Source organism: Gossypium hirsutum, chromosome A13 (assembly GCF_007990345.1).
Source record: "Gossypium hirsutum isolate 1008001.06 chromosome A13, Gossypium_hirsutum_v2.1, whole genome shotgun sequence".
In the NCBI taxonomy this organism is placed as follows: Eukaryota; Viridiplantae; Streptophyta; class Magnoliopsida; order Malvales; family Malvaceae; genus Gossypium; species Gossypium hirsutum.
In genome coordinates, this window is record NC_053436.1 from 11,983,750 (window position 1) to 12,003,191 (window position 19,442).

The following is a 19,442-nucleotide window of genomic DNA, read 5'->3' on the forward strand; positions in this document are numbered from 1 at the left end:
GTGTTTTGCATGATTAATTTAATTCTAATGAAGATGGTAATTGAATCAATGAATGGCTAAGTCCTTTAGGGATATTAATGAGTGAATGTGGGAGTGATTAATGGAAGAATGAGAGTTTCTCATACGATTTAGTTGGTATAAATTTATGTGTGCTTAAATCCTAGGATTGAAACAAGGCCGAAAGATAAGTTTGCTGAGTAAATCGTGATTTATCCCGGTTAGAAAAGTGAGATCGAGAGATAAGTGAGTACTAGTCAATTAACTAATTAGTAAAGGCCGAGAGGTAATACGGGTTAGTTAATAATTCACTAATAAAACCTGAACCACTGAAGCGAGTTAATCTTTTGCTTATTATTAGAGAGTTTTTCGTTTGTCAACTTCATTTTAATAATTTTGTTTTTATTTTATAACGTTAATTTTTACTATTACTTATCATAATATAATTTTTAGTGATTACTGTTTAGACCTGTTACTGTAGAAGATAATTTTAGATTTAATTCAACCTCCATTAGGTACGATCCTCGAAATATTTACTGATGTTTCGTTGCAACACTTCTATATTACAATTTGACCTGTTTGCTTTCAGATACTGCACTTTAATTATATATTTTATTTGTATGATCTTTATTTTAAATGTTTGCACGTTTAGAGGCGGTTAGATATTCAACACTCCCCCTCTAAACCAGCTTACTTCCTTTCCAACATACCTAGTTGGTGACAAAAACTTCAATCTTGTTGCCACTCAAACCTTTCGTGAATAAGTATGCAACTTGCTCTTCCATCTTAACATGTTGCCACTTAATCTCTTCTTGCAGCACTTTCTCATTAATGAAGTGATAATGAACCTCCACATGTTTAGTTCTTGCATGAAAAACTAGGCTCTCTGCCAAACGTATTGCTGACACGTTATCAAAGAACAGATTAGCACACTCTATTGGTTAATGCAAATCCTGTAACACTTGCACGAGCTAAGTACTTTCTCGAGCTACCATCGTTACTGCTCGATATTCACTTCTGTTGTTGACAAAAAAAACAATCGACTGCCTTTTATTGCATCAAGAAACTGCTTTCGACCTAAACAAAAATACATACCCAGTCATTGAGCGTTTGGTATCATGATCACCCACATAATCAACATCACAAAGACCAACCAACTTGCAGTCTCCTCCTGTATGAGAACCCCTTTCATCTCATAGACTCTCTGCCTTGTCCTTGTTTCTTTTTTGTCCACAATGCTGCTTGAAATTCCAACTGCTCTTGTTGGCATAAACTGTTTACTCCTCCCATATTCTTTGCTAACGTTTCTTGATCAGCAAGCAAATTCTCAAACTCAACAAGTGATGGTTGGGTTTGTTATCCTTGTACTGTAGTAACAAAGCCTCTGAACTCTAGTCTCAAACCATAGATGATTATCCTCTTCACCCTAGTGTCCCCTATCAGAGCTTGTGCACCCAAATCACCAATCTCTCAGCATATCGACTTCACCTTGTGGAAATACTGTGAGATTGCCATGTCACGTTGTGCCATCGACAATAATTCGCCCTTAAGGATTTGAAGCTTTGTGTCATTTCTCTTGGAGAACAAACTTGCCAATGTATCCTATGCTTCTTTGACAGTTTTGGCGTCCTAGATGTGCTCTAGCACATCCTCTTCAACCATCGTCTTCAATGCAAACCAATGGTTTACCGAATTTTATTTTCCATTTTTCTTAGCGTACCACTTGCATCCTCAACTTCTAATTGTGTCCCTTCATTACTGTTGACAAAAGCTAAACTTCACACAACAATAAACATTAACAAAACACATTGGGGTTGATATTCAACATTGTATTCCTAAGTTCAAACGCAACACTGCTGCCCAAAAAAGTTAATCCAGAACTAATTTTGTAATTAATGAACCGTAGATGCGTATCTATCTTGCTAAGAATTACCAAATCCGGTCTGAAAATTTTTAATACGAAAATTTCCAATAATTAAGACAAAAATATGTACTAAAACCTTAGATTTAAATAAAGATTCTAAATTAATGTCAGCCAATAAAAAAAAAATCTAAACTCCGGTAATGGTAGTGGTTCTCGTATAGTGACAACTTTGCGTAGCATCATATTTGGAGTAAATGCTGCATTAATAGTAATAATGATTTTATTTAAAAAAAATTTGAAACGACAGTAACTATATCTATATTTTATATATATACAGGAGAATGCAAGGATTGAATTGTAAGAGCCAAGAGGTGAGTAAGAAGAAGCAATAAAAGGTCTATTTTTCAGACGACCCAAAAAAGCTCTCATTTTCAACCGGCGGTAATACCCTGTTCATCCATCCTCTCTTCTTAAAAGGCTTGAAGGGCAAAGAACATTCAAAGTGTTGGTGCATATTATAAACCTTGAGAGGAAGAAGATCCAGTGCCTCAAACTTGAAGTGGTGTTTTTTTTTTTTTGTTGAGGCATGTTATAATTAATGGAGGGTAGGATACTATCATACTACATGCATACATGGGAATAGGATGGCTCTCTGATCATGTTTACAAGTGTTTTTGCTTGATTCTGCTCCTTATACAACAAGGTTGGTTGATGTGTTTTTGGGTTAATGGGTGGTGAATATTACTGGGAAACGGTGCCACCTACTGCCACAGTGGATCCATTGAGTTTAGAGAGGGAAGAGCATTGGAGACGTTTCGACAACTCGGTGAATGCGGTGTCGTTTGGGTTTGTAGCTACTGCAATTCTCATATCAATGTTCCTTGTTATGGCTATCTTCGAGAGGTTCATCAGGCCAACTTCCGATACCTCTACAACCCCTAATGACCTTGAGTCTCACAATATTTTCAATGCCAAGCTTAATTACCCTTCTCCCAAAGTAAGCTCTCTCTCTCTCTCTGAACTTTCCCCCTTTTTTTTTGGTTGAATTCAAGTATTCGAAATTTGCCATAGGATTTTCTTGGTATGTGGAAACAAAATGGAATGAGTGATCCAGAATAATAGAAAAGGATTATACATGAAAACTTTAATATTAGAAATGGTTACCTTTCACTCTCTTTCTATCTCTATATATGTTTCTTGCAATTTGATGTTTTATTTTTGCTGTTTAGCGGAGTTAATGAGTGGGCTTGGCAGCATGATTGTGACTCTTCTTTTGTTGTCTGTAATTATAGCTAATTTGGTGCATCACTTTGATCATTATGCACACTGCATTGTTGCATCAAAACTAATCCATTTCGTTACTACACTTTTATCATAAAGTTTGTGCTCTTCTTTTTTTATCTTCCTCCCTCGAACACTCGACGAATTTTGAAAAAAAAATAAAATAAAATTGTATTTTGTCTTTTTTATTAAAAATTAAATAAATTAGTCTCTATATATTAGATAAAAAAGTAAATTGATTCTTTTTGTTAAAATTTTTATTGTTAAAAACTGGCGTGACTAACACAATAATTAGGCATTGACATATGGCTTATCATGTGTACTCCGTGTTGATGTACAAAGATAAGATTTTAACAATAGAAATAGAAATAATTTTTAATAAAGGATCGATTTATTTTTTAATCCAATGTATAAGGGTTAATTTATTTTCTTTAGTAAAGAAAGCAAAATGTAATCTAAATTATAGAACAGTTCCTTTTTTTTCTAAAAAAAAAAGAAGAAAGAGTTATCAAGGCTTGAACTTAGTCTTTGATACTATCATACGGTAACCTTCAACTGCGTGTATATTGGGTTATTTAAGTATTTCAATTTGTGGACAACTTTGTTTTTGGTCTTTGTTGAGGACAAAATCTCTTTTCCTTAGACAAAAAGGTTAGTGGCAAGGACCCATCTTCTACATGTATGCTGACCATCTTGCCAGTTGCCATGCCTCCTTTTTCTCACTCGTGAAACCATGGCCTTTTTGTTTGTCCCCATGGTATTATGCTGTATGGCTCTAATAGCATTTAGGGTTTAGCTTAATTAGTTGATTGAGGATTGTGGGTTAATTTTAGGATAAGGCATGCCGATTAAATACTAATCCCATCATCTCCATGGAAGATGGCAGTGGATGGCTCGGAATTCTCAGTTCACACAGCGGTATGCATTATGTATTATTATAGTAATAATATCTTATAACATAGATACACAACACAGGATAAGCATTATATATCTGTATGCTGTCTATGTGGGTTCACAGGGGTAATGAGAGCATTATGCATCACCAGCATGTGATCTTTGTCTCAAATGTCACACTTAATGACCGGCAGACTTGAAGTGTTGCCAAACTTTTGTTTATTTTTTAATATCTAAATCTTTCCCATCATTTTGACTTTTTGAGGTTCCTTCCAATCAAAAGTCGGCAACCCGGGGGGTGGGGGGGGGTCATAATGAAGGAACATCGCCTTAAGATCTTAACAGGGGATAGCAACAAAATCTTTAATGCCATAAATGTCCTTTTGCATTAAGTGCATTGACAAAAGGGTGGAGCGTTCCATGCTGAATTGTTGGTTGGATGCAAGTTTTGGCTAAACCATTGGCCAACACCATCACCTGATGTGTTACTTAGCTGAAGCATAGAATAATACTAACATATGGTGCTGTGGATTCCCCACTTTGTATGATCAAAGCATGGCACGCTTTCATCTTTCCCTTAGTTTAATAATATATCGTCTCCGCTTTGCTTGCTAGCTACTTGCCTAGTTGAGTTGTGCCTATTTTTCAATGTCATCCGGTTGTTGGAAACCCCCACCCCTTTATTTGTGGGGAAAAGGTAGAAAATTTTGCAGACAATGGTTTTGTTTTATTAGTGGGGAATGGTGTTGGCTACATATAATTATTCTTAATCTTACCTCAATTATTTTTATATGCTATTTATGCCTGTATCCCAAGAATGCAATAACTCATCCTTTTGTCTCTTCTAAGGCTTTCAACTCCCTTGGTTAATGGACGAACAATATAATAATAAATGTTAAACCACAATTAAGACTTTGTCTGGTTTCATGAATTAATGTACCTTCACTAATTTGGATCCTCTTCCTTCTTTACAATTACTTCGCTGTTTTGTTGCTTAAACATTGAAAATCTGTTTAATTATGCAGATGACAGTTTATGCGAATGAAGTATCAGTTTTAATGCCTGGTGAGGAAACTCCTACTTTCATTGCACATCCTACTCCAGCTCTGGTGCCATGTCCACCAGACCGTGTCTTGAGACCTCTGCATCAAAAGAGCCAAAGCATTGGTGTTCCTTCAAGCTTAAGCTGATGCTGCAACTGAGACAAGAAGCAGGCATGGAATGGAAAAAAAGCACCAGGATATTTTTATATTTGTACATTTGCATTTTAAGAAAACTAACATTTTCATTTGCTGCCTTTTTTTTGGGACAAACGAGATGGAATTCACAAAAGGAAAATTTGCAATATCTTAGGAGTTAAGTGTGTGAATCAATCTTTTGAATTAACTTCAAACTTAACGTCCGATCAATGTTCCATCTAGCTTTATTATGGCGACAACGAGTTTAAACTAATCCCAAACAACACAACACTAACTAAAGGGTCTAAATCCATCCATGTATGACCATTCTTTCTTTGATCTTCGTATATGAGCTGTTAATTGAGCAACCTAAACCCATGCAAACGAAGGGCCTAAAAATGTGCTGAGGTCCAAAAGGATTTGGGGGCCGCATTGCTATCCCATTTTGATCCTAAACAATTCTCTTTTCATAATTCAATCGTATACCATATGGACAAGTCAAAATATAGGCTCATGATTATATACTGAAGTCTTTTATTAAGCCTAACAGAGTGTAAGCATTTGGTAGCTTATTGGCACAAGCATGAAAAATAAAATATTTCCTATCTAATAGAATGTCTGAGGAGTTTGAGCATGATCACAAATTCTAACACCCTCATACATAGGCTAGCAGCCCTATGGAATGAGAATGAAAACACTTGTATAGTACTTGAGGGCAAAAATGCATGATTATACAATTAAAACCTAAACCTTGATCATAATATTTCATAAAGCACCAAAAGTGTAGCTTACGTACAATTACAACATCAACAAGTACAATACAAATCTCAATTAGAAATTGGTGCCAATATACTGCAACAATTGGAGTACCGAATCATTGGCTGTCAGCCTCCAAACCAATTTATTAGCCAAACTGTGTAGTATCAGAAGCAAGTTAATGATAGCCAAAGAAAAAGAATAACATAGGGAATGAAGAGAAAAGGAACTATGAAGCAGCAGCAGAACGATCAGATTCTATCATAGATTTGATGTAGAATTCTCCTGCCTTGTAGGATGATCTGACCATGGGACCAGATGCCACATATCGAAATCCCTGCATATTCACACTTTTTTACTAAGTACTATTACGACTTCAATAGCTGATTCAATATTCTGGCAAAAAAGAAACACTATTGCAATAGCAAACTAGTATATTTATTTAAGAAAAGAAACTTAAAGAGTTCTTAAAGAATGATGTGTAAACTAATTAAGACTAAGCATAAAAGCAAAGCAAAACAATTAGCAATATATCCCTGTCAGTATTAGGAATTTAGACATACCAGTTAAGATTTCATCTCTTTATTTTTATTATTTCATTATCTTCTATAAAATAAATATTATGGTTGTTCGTAGGCATGTTCGAATCTCATTTTAAACAACTTATAAACATATCATGTATGCAAATTTATGAATGAAAATAAACAAAACTTTATCCTAAAAATCACTTTTAAGAAAACGTTGAGAAAGCTCTACATCAACCTGGAATGGATACGAGTGCCACTAGTACAATTAGAACTCGTTAACTGTCTGCTCCAATCATGAATGGCAGGTGTTTTAAAAGGGGAAAGCAAAAAGATGAGATGAATATAGTTGGCAAGCTAGCATTGGCAATTATATTGTCATACATTCTAACATTTTCATTTCTCAATTTTAGATCCCTTCCGCAAAAGCACTTAAGAACCATTGGTCAAAGCAACTTAACAAGATCCATTAAAGGAAGATACCCTTTTTCTTTCAACAAGCAATTGTAGTCAACCAAGCCAAAGACAGACTATGAAAATTATCAAAAGAAACCAGAGAAGGTAAATTGGTTAGGCATTCAATCAATATGAGCAGAGACATAGCTGGTAATTTATGAAGAAAACTATAATTTTTAGAATCAAACATCACAGGCATACCATTTCCATGCCAAGGGCTCGATATTTTCCAAAAGCTTCAGGTGTAATATATTCTGATACGGGCATGTGACGCTTTGATGGTCTCATGTACTGACCGAATGTCATTACATCAACACCTGCTGCTCTGACCTTCTCCATTGTTTTCACAACTTGATCAGGCGTTTCTCCACATCCTAACATAATCGAAGTCTTGGTAAGTGTTCCAGCAGGAACATACTCTTTGGCCATCATTAGAACATCCAAAGATTGCTTAAAATTAGCACGGTGATCACGTACAACCCTTTGAAGTTCTTCAACAGTCTCGATATTATGAGCAAAGACGTCCAATCCAGATTTTGCAACTTTCTCTACACAGGCAGCATCTGCCCGGAAATCAGGAACTAAAAGATTGAAAACAGTGCAAGCCAAAATCAGCTAAGATGTACGAACTCAGACTGGATAAGAAATCCTGAAGAGGTAAATAAGAAAGAACAGCCCCTCATTGCAATTTTTTTTTATGTCAAACTACAGAATTTTGTGAAAATAAATCCCTAACAACCATAAATGCCGAAACCTGATTAAGGATTTTACTTCTACAAGGGCATTTACTTATTATCTATATATAGAAAGGAGCTAAGCATCAACCTTCAGTGTCAGAGGACATGCCGATAAGTAAAAATTTTAAGTAAAGCTTAAGGTGTAATTGATACCCAAGGCTTCTATAAGCATATTTGGCTTCAAAGTTTTCAACTTCTCAACGGTTTCCGCAAAATGCCCACTTCCTTGATCAGCCAAATCATCCCGGTCCACGCTCGTAATCACCACGTAATCCAAACCCCACGATGCAATTGCCTCCGCAACATTCCTCGGTTCATCGGGATCTGGTGGAGGCGGCGTTCGCGACGTCTTCACGTTGCAAAACCTGGAAAGATCACAAACAATAAAATTTGATAAGTAAATATATATATATTTATAGGCATCACATTTACTTTTTACTTAAAAAAAGAAGGAATACCTGCAACCGCGAGTACAAGTATCACCCAGGATCATTATGGTGGCAGTTGCGGTCCCAGTCTCGCCACCGGACCAGCACTCGCCAAGATTGGGGCATCGAGCTTCTTCGCAGACAGTGTGGAGTTTTAATTCCCTTAATTTGGCTTTAATCTGAACGTATTTTTCGCCGCCGGGAATGGATTCTCTCATCCATTTGGGCTTAGGGAGCGGTTTTTTCTTGGTGCCGACTTCGACCGAATAGAGGTTATTGGTTTGGAGACCGAAAAAATCGGAGAGGGTGGGAGATTCGGCGGCAAGGCGGGCCCGGAGGCCAGCAAGGGTGGGAGGGAAATCGGGTTTGGTGGGGGTAGGTGAATCGATGGTGGATGAGAAGGGCCTTGCCTTTGCGGCGGATGATATGGCACGAACAACAGAGGTAAAGCGAGATTGCATCATTTCTCCTCTCTATTTCTAGCTTCTCTTTTCAGGTGGTCAAGTGAAAAGAGATGAGGATGGTGTTGAGATGGCTTTGGTGAGGATGGGAGGGGAATGGGTGGCTAGTTCCACCTTCACCTGCGCTGCTGATTTGTCAGTTTTCAGTTATTAGATTTGGGCTTCCTTTTGGACTTCAAATATTTGTTGTTGGGCTTTTAATAACTGCTCTTTTCCCTTCAGGCTGGGGATATCGTGGGTGCTGGATCTCTCCCTTATTCATTCATTTTCTATAAGCTTCTCATAATAGGATGAATGGATGGTCCACCCATACATCATCAATTTTTAATTCATACTTTCACTTCAATTCAATACATTGTTTAAAAAAAAAAAAAGTTTCAATCGATTTTTTAATTCAACTTAATTGATTGATAACAAATCACGAATCCATCATCTAATTCTTATTTCAAATTGATATCTCAATTAATTTTCGAATCAACGATTTTAAACAATAGTCAATATTATATTGAATCATAATTTTTTTCTATTTATTAAATTTAAATATCACTATCCAATTTTTGTAAGGGAGGGAGAATCATCATCCAAATTAAATGTCTTTTCCTTCAACAGCATGACTCATCACTAATAATTTAATCCTTAAGGTGTTGGCTGTTGAGTCATAGTTGACTAACGAGATCTAAAATAAAGAAATCAACAAATATATATTTTTAAGATTAATTATTCCCAATTCCAAACACAAAATGATTATAATTAAATCTTTAAAATATCACTATCATATTCATAAGGTCTTTCTATTAGTTCAGTCCTCATCTTGAATGTTAAATATTAACTCAGATATAATGTAACCCGTAATCAAATTTTTAAGCATTAATATGAAAAACTTTGGATTTACATGCATAAAATTTAATAACATTGTCTCTCTTTTCTCTAAATTGTGAATCAATAATGCTTCACGTCTAATACTCAAGGGACTTGATTGATCAATTTTTGAAATTTCGTGACAGATTTCAACACGGAAACATGATAGTTTGAAAACGTATGTGCAATTAATCCATTTTTCTTGATTTACAATTAATCCCTTTTTTTAATTGATTAAAAGGAACAATGCTGCTAGCCGCTAAAGAAAGACGCGGAATTGGCCCAAAATTGGACATAATTCAAGCCCATTACGATTCGTATTTAAAACCCCAACCGCGGCTTACTTGATCCCTTTACTTTGGTCACACTTCTTTCTCCCCTTTATCTTCTCCAAATCCGTCTTTTAGTTTCCTTTAACTATCATTGTCACCAAACCTTTTTTATTCTCAGTGTCTCAAATTCAGATCTATATCGCATTGCCTTAGTCTTGACAGTTTCATTTTTGAGATTCGATGAGTCGCTTCGATGCTAACCCTTTCGCGGAGGAAGAGGTCAATCCTTTTTCGGTAAGTTTTGTATGCAAGTTTTCACGTATTCATATTCCATTTTTCTCTTCATAAATTCCAGTGCCACCGATTGTAGGTTTTCACATTCTTCTGAATTCTTCCGACGAGATTTGATCTGTAGGTTTTGAGGATGACTGATTAGCTAAATTGCTAGATCTGTTTCATTTGCGCTGCTGATTGGAAATTTTTATGTTAAAATTAGTTCACTTTATGTAGGATTTCTTGTTTTCCATAATGTAGTTCTGGCAACTGTCTTCATGTACTTTTTTCTTCATTGCGGGAAATGTAAAGCTACGAAGTGAAAGAAACTGCCTTAGACTCTAATAATGCCAGTATTCTAATAGTAAGCTTTGTTTCTGATACGTAAAACTGATGCTTGTGATGATGTGAATTTATGGTATAAGGCTTTTCTTTGTTGAATACGGTTTACTTTTTTTTTTTTTTTGAGTTTGAACGCACTGAACCTCGTAATGGTATCCCTTCAAAATTGGTAGTGATTTAACTTTTGCATGATGATTTTTTTGTTAAAGCACTTAATTATTGTTTTTGCTTGGAATGATCTGTATGTTTCCATTTTATTTATCGCAGGATCCAGCAGTTAGGAAAGGATCGGGGCAATCAAATTATGGTGGAGGTGCCTTTTATACTACTGTAAGTACTATTTTTCCTACAATTGTCTTGTTACCTCTACCTGCATAATGTTTGAATAGTACAATTTCAATCGTGGGAATAGCAAAATCTGGTGACAGGTGTACTAAGCTCTTCTGTATGTGTCTTGTAATGCATAGGTTGGTTGCAATGACTAGTGAAAGTTGATCATCGATTTTCACATGATAATCATGCTTTGACTTTATTCTAACTAATTAATGGTAGTGCACTAAGTTGTAGCTTCGTGGTGGTTTCAATGATGAAATTGGTTATCATTACGGCGAAGAAGCTATCAATGTTTGATATGATTGGAAATGCTTCATTTTTAATGGTCTGTGATTGCTACTGTTAGCATTGATAGCCGTGCCAGAATTTTTTTCTTGGATGAATTTATAACCCTTCCCAGCCACTGCATATGTTGCTGGGTTTAAATTCTTTTATTTCCCTGTTCTTAAACAGCTTGTTTTCTTTAGAATGGAGATCAGATAGATCCAAAATAGGTGCTCCATGAAAGGCCACATTACACAGTCCAAGAATGAAGGCAAAGCTCAAGGAGAGCTGTTATGGAGGGATGAGCATGCCTTCTCCATGTGACAGGAGATCTGGCATGAAAGTCATGTATATCATGATATTTAGGAATATGGCTTGTTGAAACCTGATTGCAGATGCAGTTTTGTGCAACATCGTTTATCCAAAATTTGCATGGGATCTGATTTCCCATTAGCTTATACCTTGTGCTTTGTGAAACTTTTTTGCAAGACTGCTTGTTGACCATGTAATACTTTCTCATGTGACTGGTTTACTTTCGTGTCCTATATATGCTGCTATACGTGTTGTGCTTCTGTATGCATAAATAAATGATCCTATGCAAATGCTTAAAGTCTTGCTTGTAAAATACACAATATAGAACCCCGGTAGTGTTCCTCCTGCAACATCAAGGCTTTCACCCCTTCCTCCTGAGCCATATGACCGTGGTGCAACTGTAGATATTCCTCTTGATTCTGCCAAGGTATCCTAAAAGTTTTCATATATTGGATGGCCGTTTGTCATGTTTTTGGATATTATGTTTAAGCAAAAGACTTCTTTTGATGTTTTTGTCTTATCAAATCTAGGATCTGAAAGCAAGAGAGAAGGAACTTAAAGCAAAAGAGGCTGAACTGAATAAGCGTGAACAGGTAATTTGTTGTTGGCTGTTTACACTCGAGTGAGGCTGGCCCTTGAATAATAAGTCTGGTGCTTCTGATTTATTTTTGCAGTATTCGATATCAATTGTGATAAGTTGTTCCTTTCGCAGTGCAGTTACAAATTATACAGATTTCTGAAGTAATTTAAATATTGCTATCTTGGCACAAAAAAATCAAAACCATAGTTTTTGAATCTGAATTTCCTATTCATATTTCAGTTTAGTTTTTCTGTCTGAATGCTTGTAAAATATCTTTATGTTCTGTAGTCTTTTTATTATGAAAATACTAAAATTATGCAATGACTTGATTCTTATATGTTCGGATGCAATATGTAACTGTGTTGTATGTAAGGTGGTTTTGCTATTCATTTTGCTCTTAGAATAATTTGTCCTTGTAGTAACTGAATGTTAACTTTATATTTTGCAGGAATTGAGAAGAAAAGAGGATGCAATAGCACGAGGTAGGTTCTTTTTTATTTTTTATCTTGATGAGTCCCGGGCTTATGCATTACCAGTTTGATTTTGACATGAGTTCTTGCCTTGTTCTTGGCAGCTGGAATTGTAATAGAGGACAAAAATTGGCCACCGTATTTTCCTATTATCCATCATGATATTGCAAATGAAATACCAGTCCACCTACAAAAGATTCAGTATGTTGCTTTCACAACATTGTTAGGTGAGTTCAAGTTCAGGTTTTTCTGTTTCTTTTGAAAAAACTTTCACCAGTATAAAATGGAATGCTTGGATGTTGGTTTTGGTTTGGTCTTGTTCTTTTTCCAATTTTTTCTTGCTCTTCTTACATATAAGTCTTCAGTGAGTCTTTCAGTTAAAAATGTGATTTGTATTGGCTTTAATGTTCACTTCTGTTCACATCTTGAAAAACGTCTAAATTGTCAATTTGTTATTATGGCCAATGCTGACTTAAGTCTGTAATTTTGTTTGGATGGAAGGTTTGGTTCTTTGTCTCACTTGGAATGTGGTAGCTGTTACTACAGCCTGGATCAAAGGAGAAGGTGGGTTTTCAAAGTTAGTATTGTGCTTAATCTGTCAAGTGTTTAATTTCTATTTTGACATCTTTATCATGGTTTAAGTTTATATTTTATTCCAGGTCCAACAATTTGGTTTCTTGCCATTATATATTTCATATCTGGGGTCCCTGGTGGCTACGTAATGTGGTATCGCCCTCTCTATCGTGCTATGAGGTACTACTTTTGGGTTATTCCTTGTTTGGTTTACAAGTAACTAAAAACTGTATCTGTCCAATTATTGCTTAGATTGTAGTACTTTGTGCAATTATTTCTACTGTCTTGATTCCAATGATTATAAATGTAAGCCTTTTGTGTAATCCTTAATCTTATCCTGTGTTGCTATGTTCCTGTTCATTTTACAGGACTGATAGTGCGTTGAAATTTGGATGGTTTTTTTTGTTTTACTTGGTATGCTTCTTGCTTTCCCACTGTAATTGTTCTATATTCATGGAAGACATATTAGAAAGCTTCTCATTTCTGATTCCTCTCTTCCACGCAGTTGCATATTGGCTTTTGCATCTTTGCTTCAGTTGCTCCCCCAATTATTTTCAAGGGCAAATCCCTTGCGTAAGTGTGTTAGAACTTTTTCCTCCCTAAAGGATTTTTTTTGTTACATTTATTTTTGGGTTTAATTCTTTTATAGAGAAGGTAACAATTTTTAGAGAGTGGATATCTTGCCTTTTTAAAACCTAAGATTTCCTTGGTGGGTTTTTGAATATTTCTACCTGAATATTCATACATGGTTTGTGTTCTACGGTTTTATACAATCTGAAGGGGAAGCAAATCTATCCCTGAATTTTCTACCACATTGGAAAATATGTTTTTATCTTTTTCATATATGAACAGTTTTTTTTACCAAAAAAAAAGAGATAGGAACAACTTTAATCTTGTATACTTGTACCTCTATGGTAAGCTATAGCTGATGTGTTAATGGTGCAGAGGTATTTTGCCTGCGATTGATCTCATTGGCCACAATGCTTTGGTGGGGGTAAGTTTTAGGCCATTAGGATGCTTTGCCTGCAATTGTTGTTTCTGGTTTTACTTCAATAAAATCTCTGAGAAGACTTGACATGGTATGCTTCATTTTGACTTGCAGATATTCTACTTCATTGGTTTTGGATTTTTCTGCATTGAATCATTGCTCAGTGTCTGGGTTATTCAGGTCATAAATTCCTCGTCTTTGATTACTTTTTCAGCAAAACTTTCCCCATTTTCGTTTCTTCTAAAGCCTTCAGTTTTCTTTTTCTCTTTCAAATTTGCAGCAAGTTTACATGTATTTCAGAGGTAGCGGTAAAGCTGACGAGATGAAGCGTGAGGCGGCAAGAAGAACCGTGGCTGCAGCACTCTGATAATGATAAGGAGGCCGTAGCAGAAGATGGTATTTGCTTGTATTGGACTTAGATCATGTCGGATAAGATACCATGTACTCAAATTGCATCTTCTTCCCATACCCTTCCTGGCTGGCTTACTTGCCTATTCATTTTATTGATATGTTGTTTAAATATATACACATACTGCTGAACGAAGAATGTTGAGAAATCAGATAAAACTTGGATACAATGACAATCAAAATTTGTGGTTAGTAAGATTTAGCAGTCTTAACTTTTAATAATATTTCTGTGTTGTTCTACTTAATCGAAGGATTCTTTGCTTTAATCTCTGCTTCCTGAGATGATGAACGAAGACGACCTGCAGTAGTCCTGTCTGTTGCTTTGCTTGTGTAGAGGGTTAACATTACATGCTAATTAGTGGTCTTTTTCTTCTGCTACATTTTGTGCTTGATACTTTGTACTAAATCTATATGATTTTAGGGTATGTTAATCAGAAACAGTGGTCTTTTTCTTCTGCTACATTTTGTGCTTGATACTTTGTACTAAATCTATAATGATTTTAGGGTATGTTAATCAGAAACAGTTTCCAGATGGCGTACACTTAACTTTTATTCAATATCTTCATCATGTTACATTTCTGGTGAGATTAAACTATGATAGGAAATGTGTTAAATGCTGGTGGTATGGTATGATGATTACTAACATTATTTATATATTTAATAATATTTAAAGTTATAAAATATTTTTATTTTTATTTTTATTTAAATATTTTAATTAATCCAGTCTATTAATTAATTAACTAATTACATCACTTATAAATTATTATTTTTTTACAATTGTTATTCGAACTTAAGCTATTTTCGCTTAAATAAATAACTTAAATAAATAAATAAATTAACTTCGTGAAAAAAATTAAACATAATTTATTTAGAATATAAAGAAAGTAAAAAAAAAAGTTATAAGAATGGAAATTTTGGACTTTCATTGGAGGGTCAAGTTGTTTAGTGGAGGTTGAAAATGGGGGATGAGTGGAAAATAATCACAGTGGAGTGTACATTCAAAGGATTTGAAACCAAAGTATCATCATTCCTGAGACAAGAAGGCATGTATGTTCCTAGTAGGTGTGGTTGGCCTCAGTCTTCTTAACTTCTCTATCTTTCATTAGCTTGTTAAGTTTAAAAGCATCATCCCATCGGCCTACTGCTTTATATACATTAGCCAACACAACTCAACTCACCTGTTGGTGAGGTGTAAGTTGAACCATTTCTCTTGCAATGCGCTCTGCAGTACTGGAATTTGTACTGGTTGAGCAAGCCGCAAGAATAACAGCCCATAGACATGAATCATCTTTAAAATCTGAATCCTCTATCAAACTTTCAGCTTCTTCCAGCAACCCAGCACAGCCCAACAGATCAGCCATATTCCCCGGTCATTAAGTTAAAATATCGTCTTCATCTACCAACCCAGTATGACTACAAGTGTAAAGAACCCCGGTAAAACTTATACAATCAGGCTCCATGCCCTCCATCTCATTAAATGTTGTTAGAGCTTCTCCACCTCTTCCATTCTGACCAAACCCATAGATCATTGAGCTCCGTGTTATCAAGTTTCTATCAGACATCTGCATGAAGATGCGATGCGCTACATCAATAGCGCTGGATCTTGCGTAAAGATCCACCAAGGCTGATTCTACAACCACATTTCTCCAACCAATCCTTCTTACATACTGGCAATGAACTTGTTTCCCTTGTGTTAAAGCAGCCGCAATTGCACTTGCACTTGCACGAATTAATTTCATCACGCATTTCCCTAAATTTTCTAATAACAGATTCACATTCTTTATTCTGACAGTAGACACCAAGTAAGGCAGCCCAAGCAAGTGAATCCTTCTTTGACATCCTATCGAAAACATGCTGAGACTCCTCAGCCAACCCACACTTGCCATACATGTCAAGAAGAGACCGTTCTAGAACCGCATCACCAAGTCTACAAGTAATGACCTGCGCATGCACTTGCTTCCCCTGCCTCAAACCACCCCAAACTCCCACAAGCTGTCAAAATTGTCGCAAGTGTAAGTCCATCTAGGATCAACCCATACTTCCTTTTCATTATAAAATAGAAAAAACTCAATACTTCCTTGCACAAACCATTCCTTGTGGGAGCCGAAATCACAGAATCCAAACAAATTGCATCCGGTTCAGGCAATTCATCGAACATCTGGCACACCTCATTCAACTGCCCATTCCTCCCATAGAAATCAATCAACGCGGTCATAATTACATTATCCGAATCAAACTCACGTTTCATAATTCCCATGAAAGCAACATTCCAAGAATCGAACAGGCCTTTATCAGATAGAGTGAACCCACTAGGCTCAATTCCCAACCCCACTAATTCGAGAAACAGTTGAAGCGAACTCTTTGGTTTTCCCGCTCTAATATACTCCGAAACCATCAACTTACACGAATTATCATCTTTTACAAGCATCGTATCGAAAACTCTCCGAGTTTCTCAAAAATCGGTACACAAAGTAGAGAGCAAATAAACTGATACCTAAAGAACGATCCATGTGGAGATCAGATTTAATGACGTGGGCGTGGAATTGGAGCCCGTGAGGAAAAGATTGAAGGTATGTGCATGCCTTCAAGAGGCGAGAGTATAGTGAAGGTTTAATGGAAGAGGATTTTTGGGCTGGGAAATCAAGAGTTTTTAGGAGATGGATTGCAGGGAAAAGATTATCCAACTTGCGCAATTGCAGGATTTGGGAATATTTGTCTGATTGGTAATGGTTGGATTTTGGAGGGTTAAACAACACCAATTGCGTTTAAACGACACCACCACCTTCATCTCTACTCAACTATGGCAAATCCATCAAAACCTTAATTATTATTAATTAAGCCTGAATTTTATAATAAAAAATTATTTAAATAAAATCAGCTCGGAGTTTTGATCCGATACAACTGTTATCCCAACTGATTTTTCAATTGACTGTATTGGAGTGTTTTCAGAGTAGTTAATCAAAATAGATGCCTGCAATTCAGAACAACAATGGAGGGGCTATTACTATTGTGGTAAAAAGAAGAGGTGAACATTAAAACAATGAATGCAGTGTGAGTGTGGAGTCCAGAATCAGCGCCTGAAAACAACTCCCATGCTGGTGGAGAGTAGTTGCATGATTGTTTCTACATGACAAGCAAATAAAGGAACACCAAGTATCCTCCTTTTATTATTTAAACATCTCCCTATCTTACTTGGTTGTTGATATCTGAAAAAGGAGTAAGAGATGACAATGGGAGGATTATTACTATCTCAGAAAGGGAATGGAAACGGGCAGCAGAGGCCAAGACCCTGTGGGTTGGTGCTGCTTTTGCCTTTTGGCCTTTGGGGTTGCAATGCTTGCTATTATGGCCCTCCACAAGCTCCGCGAGAGACGCATTTTCAACCTCCTCCTCCAAGAGAACAGCCATCACCTCATTTCCCTTCAGCTCCTGCTGCAGGTCTCCCTGCTTTTCTATCATATATTACATAAATAATTTGTTTTGAGGGTTCTACATGTGTTGTGTTTTTCATTACAGAAACAAACAGAATACACCAAACAACTGAAAGGGAAAGCTGAAGAGACAAAAGCAAAGATGAACTCTCTTAGAAAGCAGAAAATGGAGTTGGATCATAGGCTCTTGGAAATGCTATCTACCATTGATTCCCTCAAAGACGAGCAAAAGACCATGGAGTCTGAACTGGTGGATAAACAAAACCAGATCAAACTCCTCCGACATTCCGGAAACCAAAATCCTCAGCTCCCAGCTTTAATAACAACTTTGAAGCAAAAGGAGGATGAAATCCAGGACTTGAATCACCGCCTCAACTCCTCCTCTCTCACTACTCATCACCCAGCAAATCCTCCAATAAATATAACAATTATGGAGCCAAAGACAGCGTTGACACTTGGCCGTGAGGATGGTGGAGGTGCTGATAATTCTCCAAAAGGTCAGGACAAAACTAAATTGAGTTATCCTCATCATCAGGAAGACAACAGAGAATGGGTTGAAAATGGAGATGAGAAAAAGGGCGAGACAACATTGAAAATGAAATGAATTCTAAACATACAACAATGTATATGGAAAAGAATCATGCAAAAGCTACTGCAACATTTGAGCACATGTGGATGAAGGCAAAAACAGGAGTAGTCCCCAACAAGAAGGTGAGCTTCATAAAAGCAAACCAAGTCATCAAGGTAGGAACAAACTGGAAACGGATGAGAGTAGTAAGATTTCAAGCTTAGCAGAGAGATTTGGAAATTTAAGCACAACAAAAGGGATGATATTTGCAAAGAAGAGATTCCTTGAGAATGTTGGAAAATGTTTGAAGAATGCAAATTCTGAAATAGATGGAGTGGTAAGCACAAGTAGAATATTTTCAACAGAATATCAAGATGTAAGAAGCATGGAAGAGTGGGGCAAACCCAAAACAGGTCTGAGGAAGGAAATGGATCTTGCAACAGCTAATTGTTGAGGCATCACAACTCTGAGGCAATGTCCACCAACAAAGATAACTGCGAGGCAAGACAAGTTTCAGAAAACACTGGTGTCAATGGAGAAGCCAGTAATAACACAAATGAAGTCAATCAGCAAAATTTTGAAGCAAGCAATGATAACAGCAGGGACTTGGAAGAACAGGAAAAGGAAGTTGCCGAAAGAGATGAAATGGAAGATATGGAGGTTACAGATAAACAAGCAGCAACAAATGGTGACCTTTCCGGTGATTTTATGTCTGATTCACAAGATAAACAAGGGTACAAGGAAGAAATGGGCGAGTCTTGAGACTGAGTTTTAGTTAACACCACTTCTCAAGTGTTATGTCCTAGCTTTTAAGTATCTTATTTCAGTAATTGACTATCCTTTCTTTAAGCAATGAAGGAAATTATGTTTAGAATTAGTAAAAATCTACATGGTAGTTCAAGTGTTCATTGTTGTTGGTCTTACTTTCACAAGTATATGCCTAAAAAAGTACTTTTCAATTGTTTGAAACATTTTTACCTTCTGGTTTCAAACAAACACGAAAAGGAATACGGAAATCATTTTCAGAAATAAATGAAACCTGGATTTCTCCTCTCTTTTTTAAATGATGGGTTGGTTCGCAAATCGAAGCACTGTATCCACATTACTTCAAGCTCCTGCTTGTTATAATATCAAACATATTGTATCACATAACATTAAACATAGTTATTAAGTTATATTTGGCATAGGGGTCAA

The 19,442-nt window shown here is 36.2% G+C and overlaps 5 protein-coding genes across 6 annotated transcripts; 2 read left to right on the forward strand and 3 right to left on the reverse strand.

Moving 5' to 3' along the window:
- Positions 1–1,025: 1,025 nt before the first annotated feature.
- Positions 1,026–5,383, forward strand: LOC107894132 (uncharacterized). 2 transcript variants are annotated; one of them, XM_041084900.1, is made up of 3 exons: positions 1,026–2,858; positions 3,976–4,060; positions 5,062–5,383. In XM_041084900.1, the coding sequence occupies exons 1-3, from the start codon at positions 2,589–2,591 to the stop codon at positions 5,079–5,081; spliced, it is 375 nt and encodes a 124-aa protein (XP_040940834.1). In that variant the 5' UTR covers positions 1,026–2,588; the 3' UTR covers positions 5,082–5,383. The 2 variants fall into 2 exon arrangements, with proteins under 2 accessions (XP_040940834.1, XP_016674835.1); XM_016819346.2 differs by lacking the exon at positions 3,976–4,060.
- A 568-nt stretch (positions 5,384–5,951) lies between these two features.
- Positions 5,952–8,813, reverse strand: LOC107894131 (lipoyl synthase, mitochondrial). Its single transcript, XM_016819345.2, has 4 exons — positions 8,146–8,813; positions 7,841–8,052; positions 7,152–7,531; positions 5,952–6,307 (listed from the first exon to the last, which is right to left on the reverse strand). Exons 1-4 carry the CDS (start codon positions 8,577–8,579, stop codon positions 6,200–6,202), a joined length of 1,134 nt encoding a protein of 377 aa, XP_016674834.1. The 5' UTR covers positions 8,580–8,813; the 3' UTR covers positions 5,952–6,199.
- A 962-nt stretch (positions 8,814–9,775) lies between these two features.
- LOC107894129 (secretory carrier-associated membrane protein 1) lies at positions 9,776–14,494 on the forward strand. The gene is made up of 13 exons (XM_016819343.2): positions 9,776–10,000; positions 10,589–10,651; positions 11,556–11,657; positions 11,761–11,823; positions 12,259–12,292; positions 12,385–12,507; positions 12,782–12,844; positions 12,940–13,033; positions 13,222–13,267; positions 13,359–13,426; positions 13,799–13,847; positions 13,956–14,021; positions 14,122–14,494. The coding sequence occupies exons 1-13, from the start codon at positions 9,947–9,949 to the stop codon at positions 14,206–14,208; spliced, it is 912 nt and encodes a 303-aa protein (XP_016674832.1). The 5' UTR covers positions 9,776–9,946; the 3' UTR covers positions 14,209–14,494.
- A 599-nt stretch (positions 14,495–15,093) lies between these two features.
- Positions 15,094–19,408, reverse strand: LOC107894128 (uncharacterized). Its single transcript, XM_041084901.1, has 3 exons — positions 19,288–19,408; positions 18,653–18,742; positions 15,094–17,701 (listed from the first exon to the last, which is right to left on the reverse strand). Exons 1-3 carry the CDS (start codon positions 19,349–19,351, stop codon positions 17,433–17,435), a joined length of 423 nt encoding a protein of 140 aa, XP_040940835.1. The 5' UTR covers positions 19,352–19,408; the 3' UTR covers positions 15,094–17,432.
- Positions 15,623–16,677, reverse strand: LOC121212271 (pentatricopeptide repeat-containing protein At1g03540). The gene is made up of 3 exons (XM_041084717.1): positions 16,324–16,677; positions 15,918–16,241; positions 15,623–15,811 (listed from the first exon to the last, which is right to left on the reverse strand). The coding sequence occupies exons 1-3, from the start codon at positions 16,675–16,677 to the stop codon at positions 15,623–15,625; spliced, it is 867 nt and encodes a 288-aa protein (XP_040940651.1).
- Positions 19,409–19,442: the final 34 nt, after the last annotated feature.

Excerpts from the sequence above, each read along its gene's own strand:
- LOC107894132 (XM_016819346.2), top strand. The coding sequence starts at position 2,589 with ATGGGTGGTGAATATTACTGGGAAACGGTGCCACCTACTGCCACAGTG. Across the intron at positions 2,859-5,061 it reads TTAATTACCCTTCTCCCAAA|ATGACAGTTTATGCGAATGA; the intron begins GTAAGCTCTCTC and ends TTAATTATGCAG.
- LOC107894131 (XM_016819345.2), bottom strand. The coding sequence starts at position 8,579 with ATGATGCAATCTCGCTTTACCTCTGTTGTTCGTGCCATATCATCCGCC. Across the intron at positions 8,053-8,145 it reads ACTTGTACTCGCGGTTGCAG|GTTTTGCAACGTGAAGACGT; the intron begins GTATTCCTTCTT and ends TGATCTTTCCAG. Across the intron at positions 7,532-7,840 it reads TATGCTTATAGAAGCCTTGG|TTCCTGATTTCCGGGCAGAT; the intron begins GTATCAATTACA and ends TCAATCTTTTAG.
- LOC107894129 (XM_016819343.2), top strand. The coding sequence starts at position 9,947 with ATGAGTCGCTTCGATGCTAACCCTTTCGCGGAGGAAGAGGTCAATCCT. Across the intron at positions 12,845-12,939 it reads AGCCTGGATCAAAGGAGAAG|GTCCAACAATTTGGTTTCTT; the intron begins GTGGGTTTTCAA and ends ATTTTATTCCAG. Across the intron at positions 13,034-13,221 it reads CCTCTCTATCGTGCTATGAG|GACTGATAGTGCGTTGAAAT; the intron begins GTACTACTTTTG and ends TTCATTTTACAG.
- LOC121212271 (XM_041084717.1), bottom strand. The coding sequence starts at position 16,677 with ATGCTTGTAAAAGATGATAATTCGTGTAAGTTGATGGTTTCGGAGTAT. Across the intron at positions 16,242-16,323 it reads GGAATGGTTTGTGCAAGGAA|CTTGTGGGAGTTTGGGGTGG; the intron begins GTATTGAGTTTT and ends CAATTTTGACAG. Across the intron at positions 15,812-15,917 it reads GGGAAACAAGTTCATTGCCA|ATGTCTGATAGAAACTTGAT; the intron begins GTATGTAAGAAG and ends ATCTTCATGCAG.
- LOC107894128 (XM_041084901.1), bottom strand. The coding sequence starts at position 19,351 with ATGTGGATACAGTGCTTCGATTTGCGAACCAACCCATCATTTAAAAAA. Across the intron at positions 18,743-19,287 it reads AAAAGAGAGGAGAAATCCAG|TTATCTTTGTTGGTGGACAT; the intron begins GTTTCATTTATT and ends CTTGCCTCGCAG. Across the intron at positions 17,702-18,652 it reads CTTCCTCAGACCTGTTTTGG|AAAAGCAGGGAGACCTGCAG; the intron begins GTTTGCCCCACT and ends AATATATGATAG.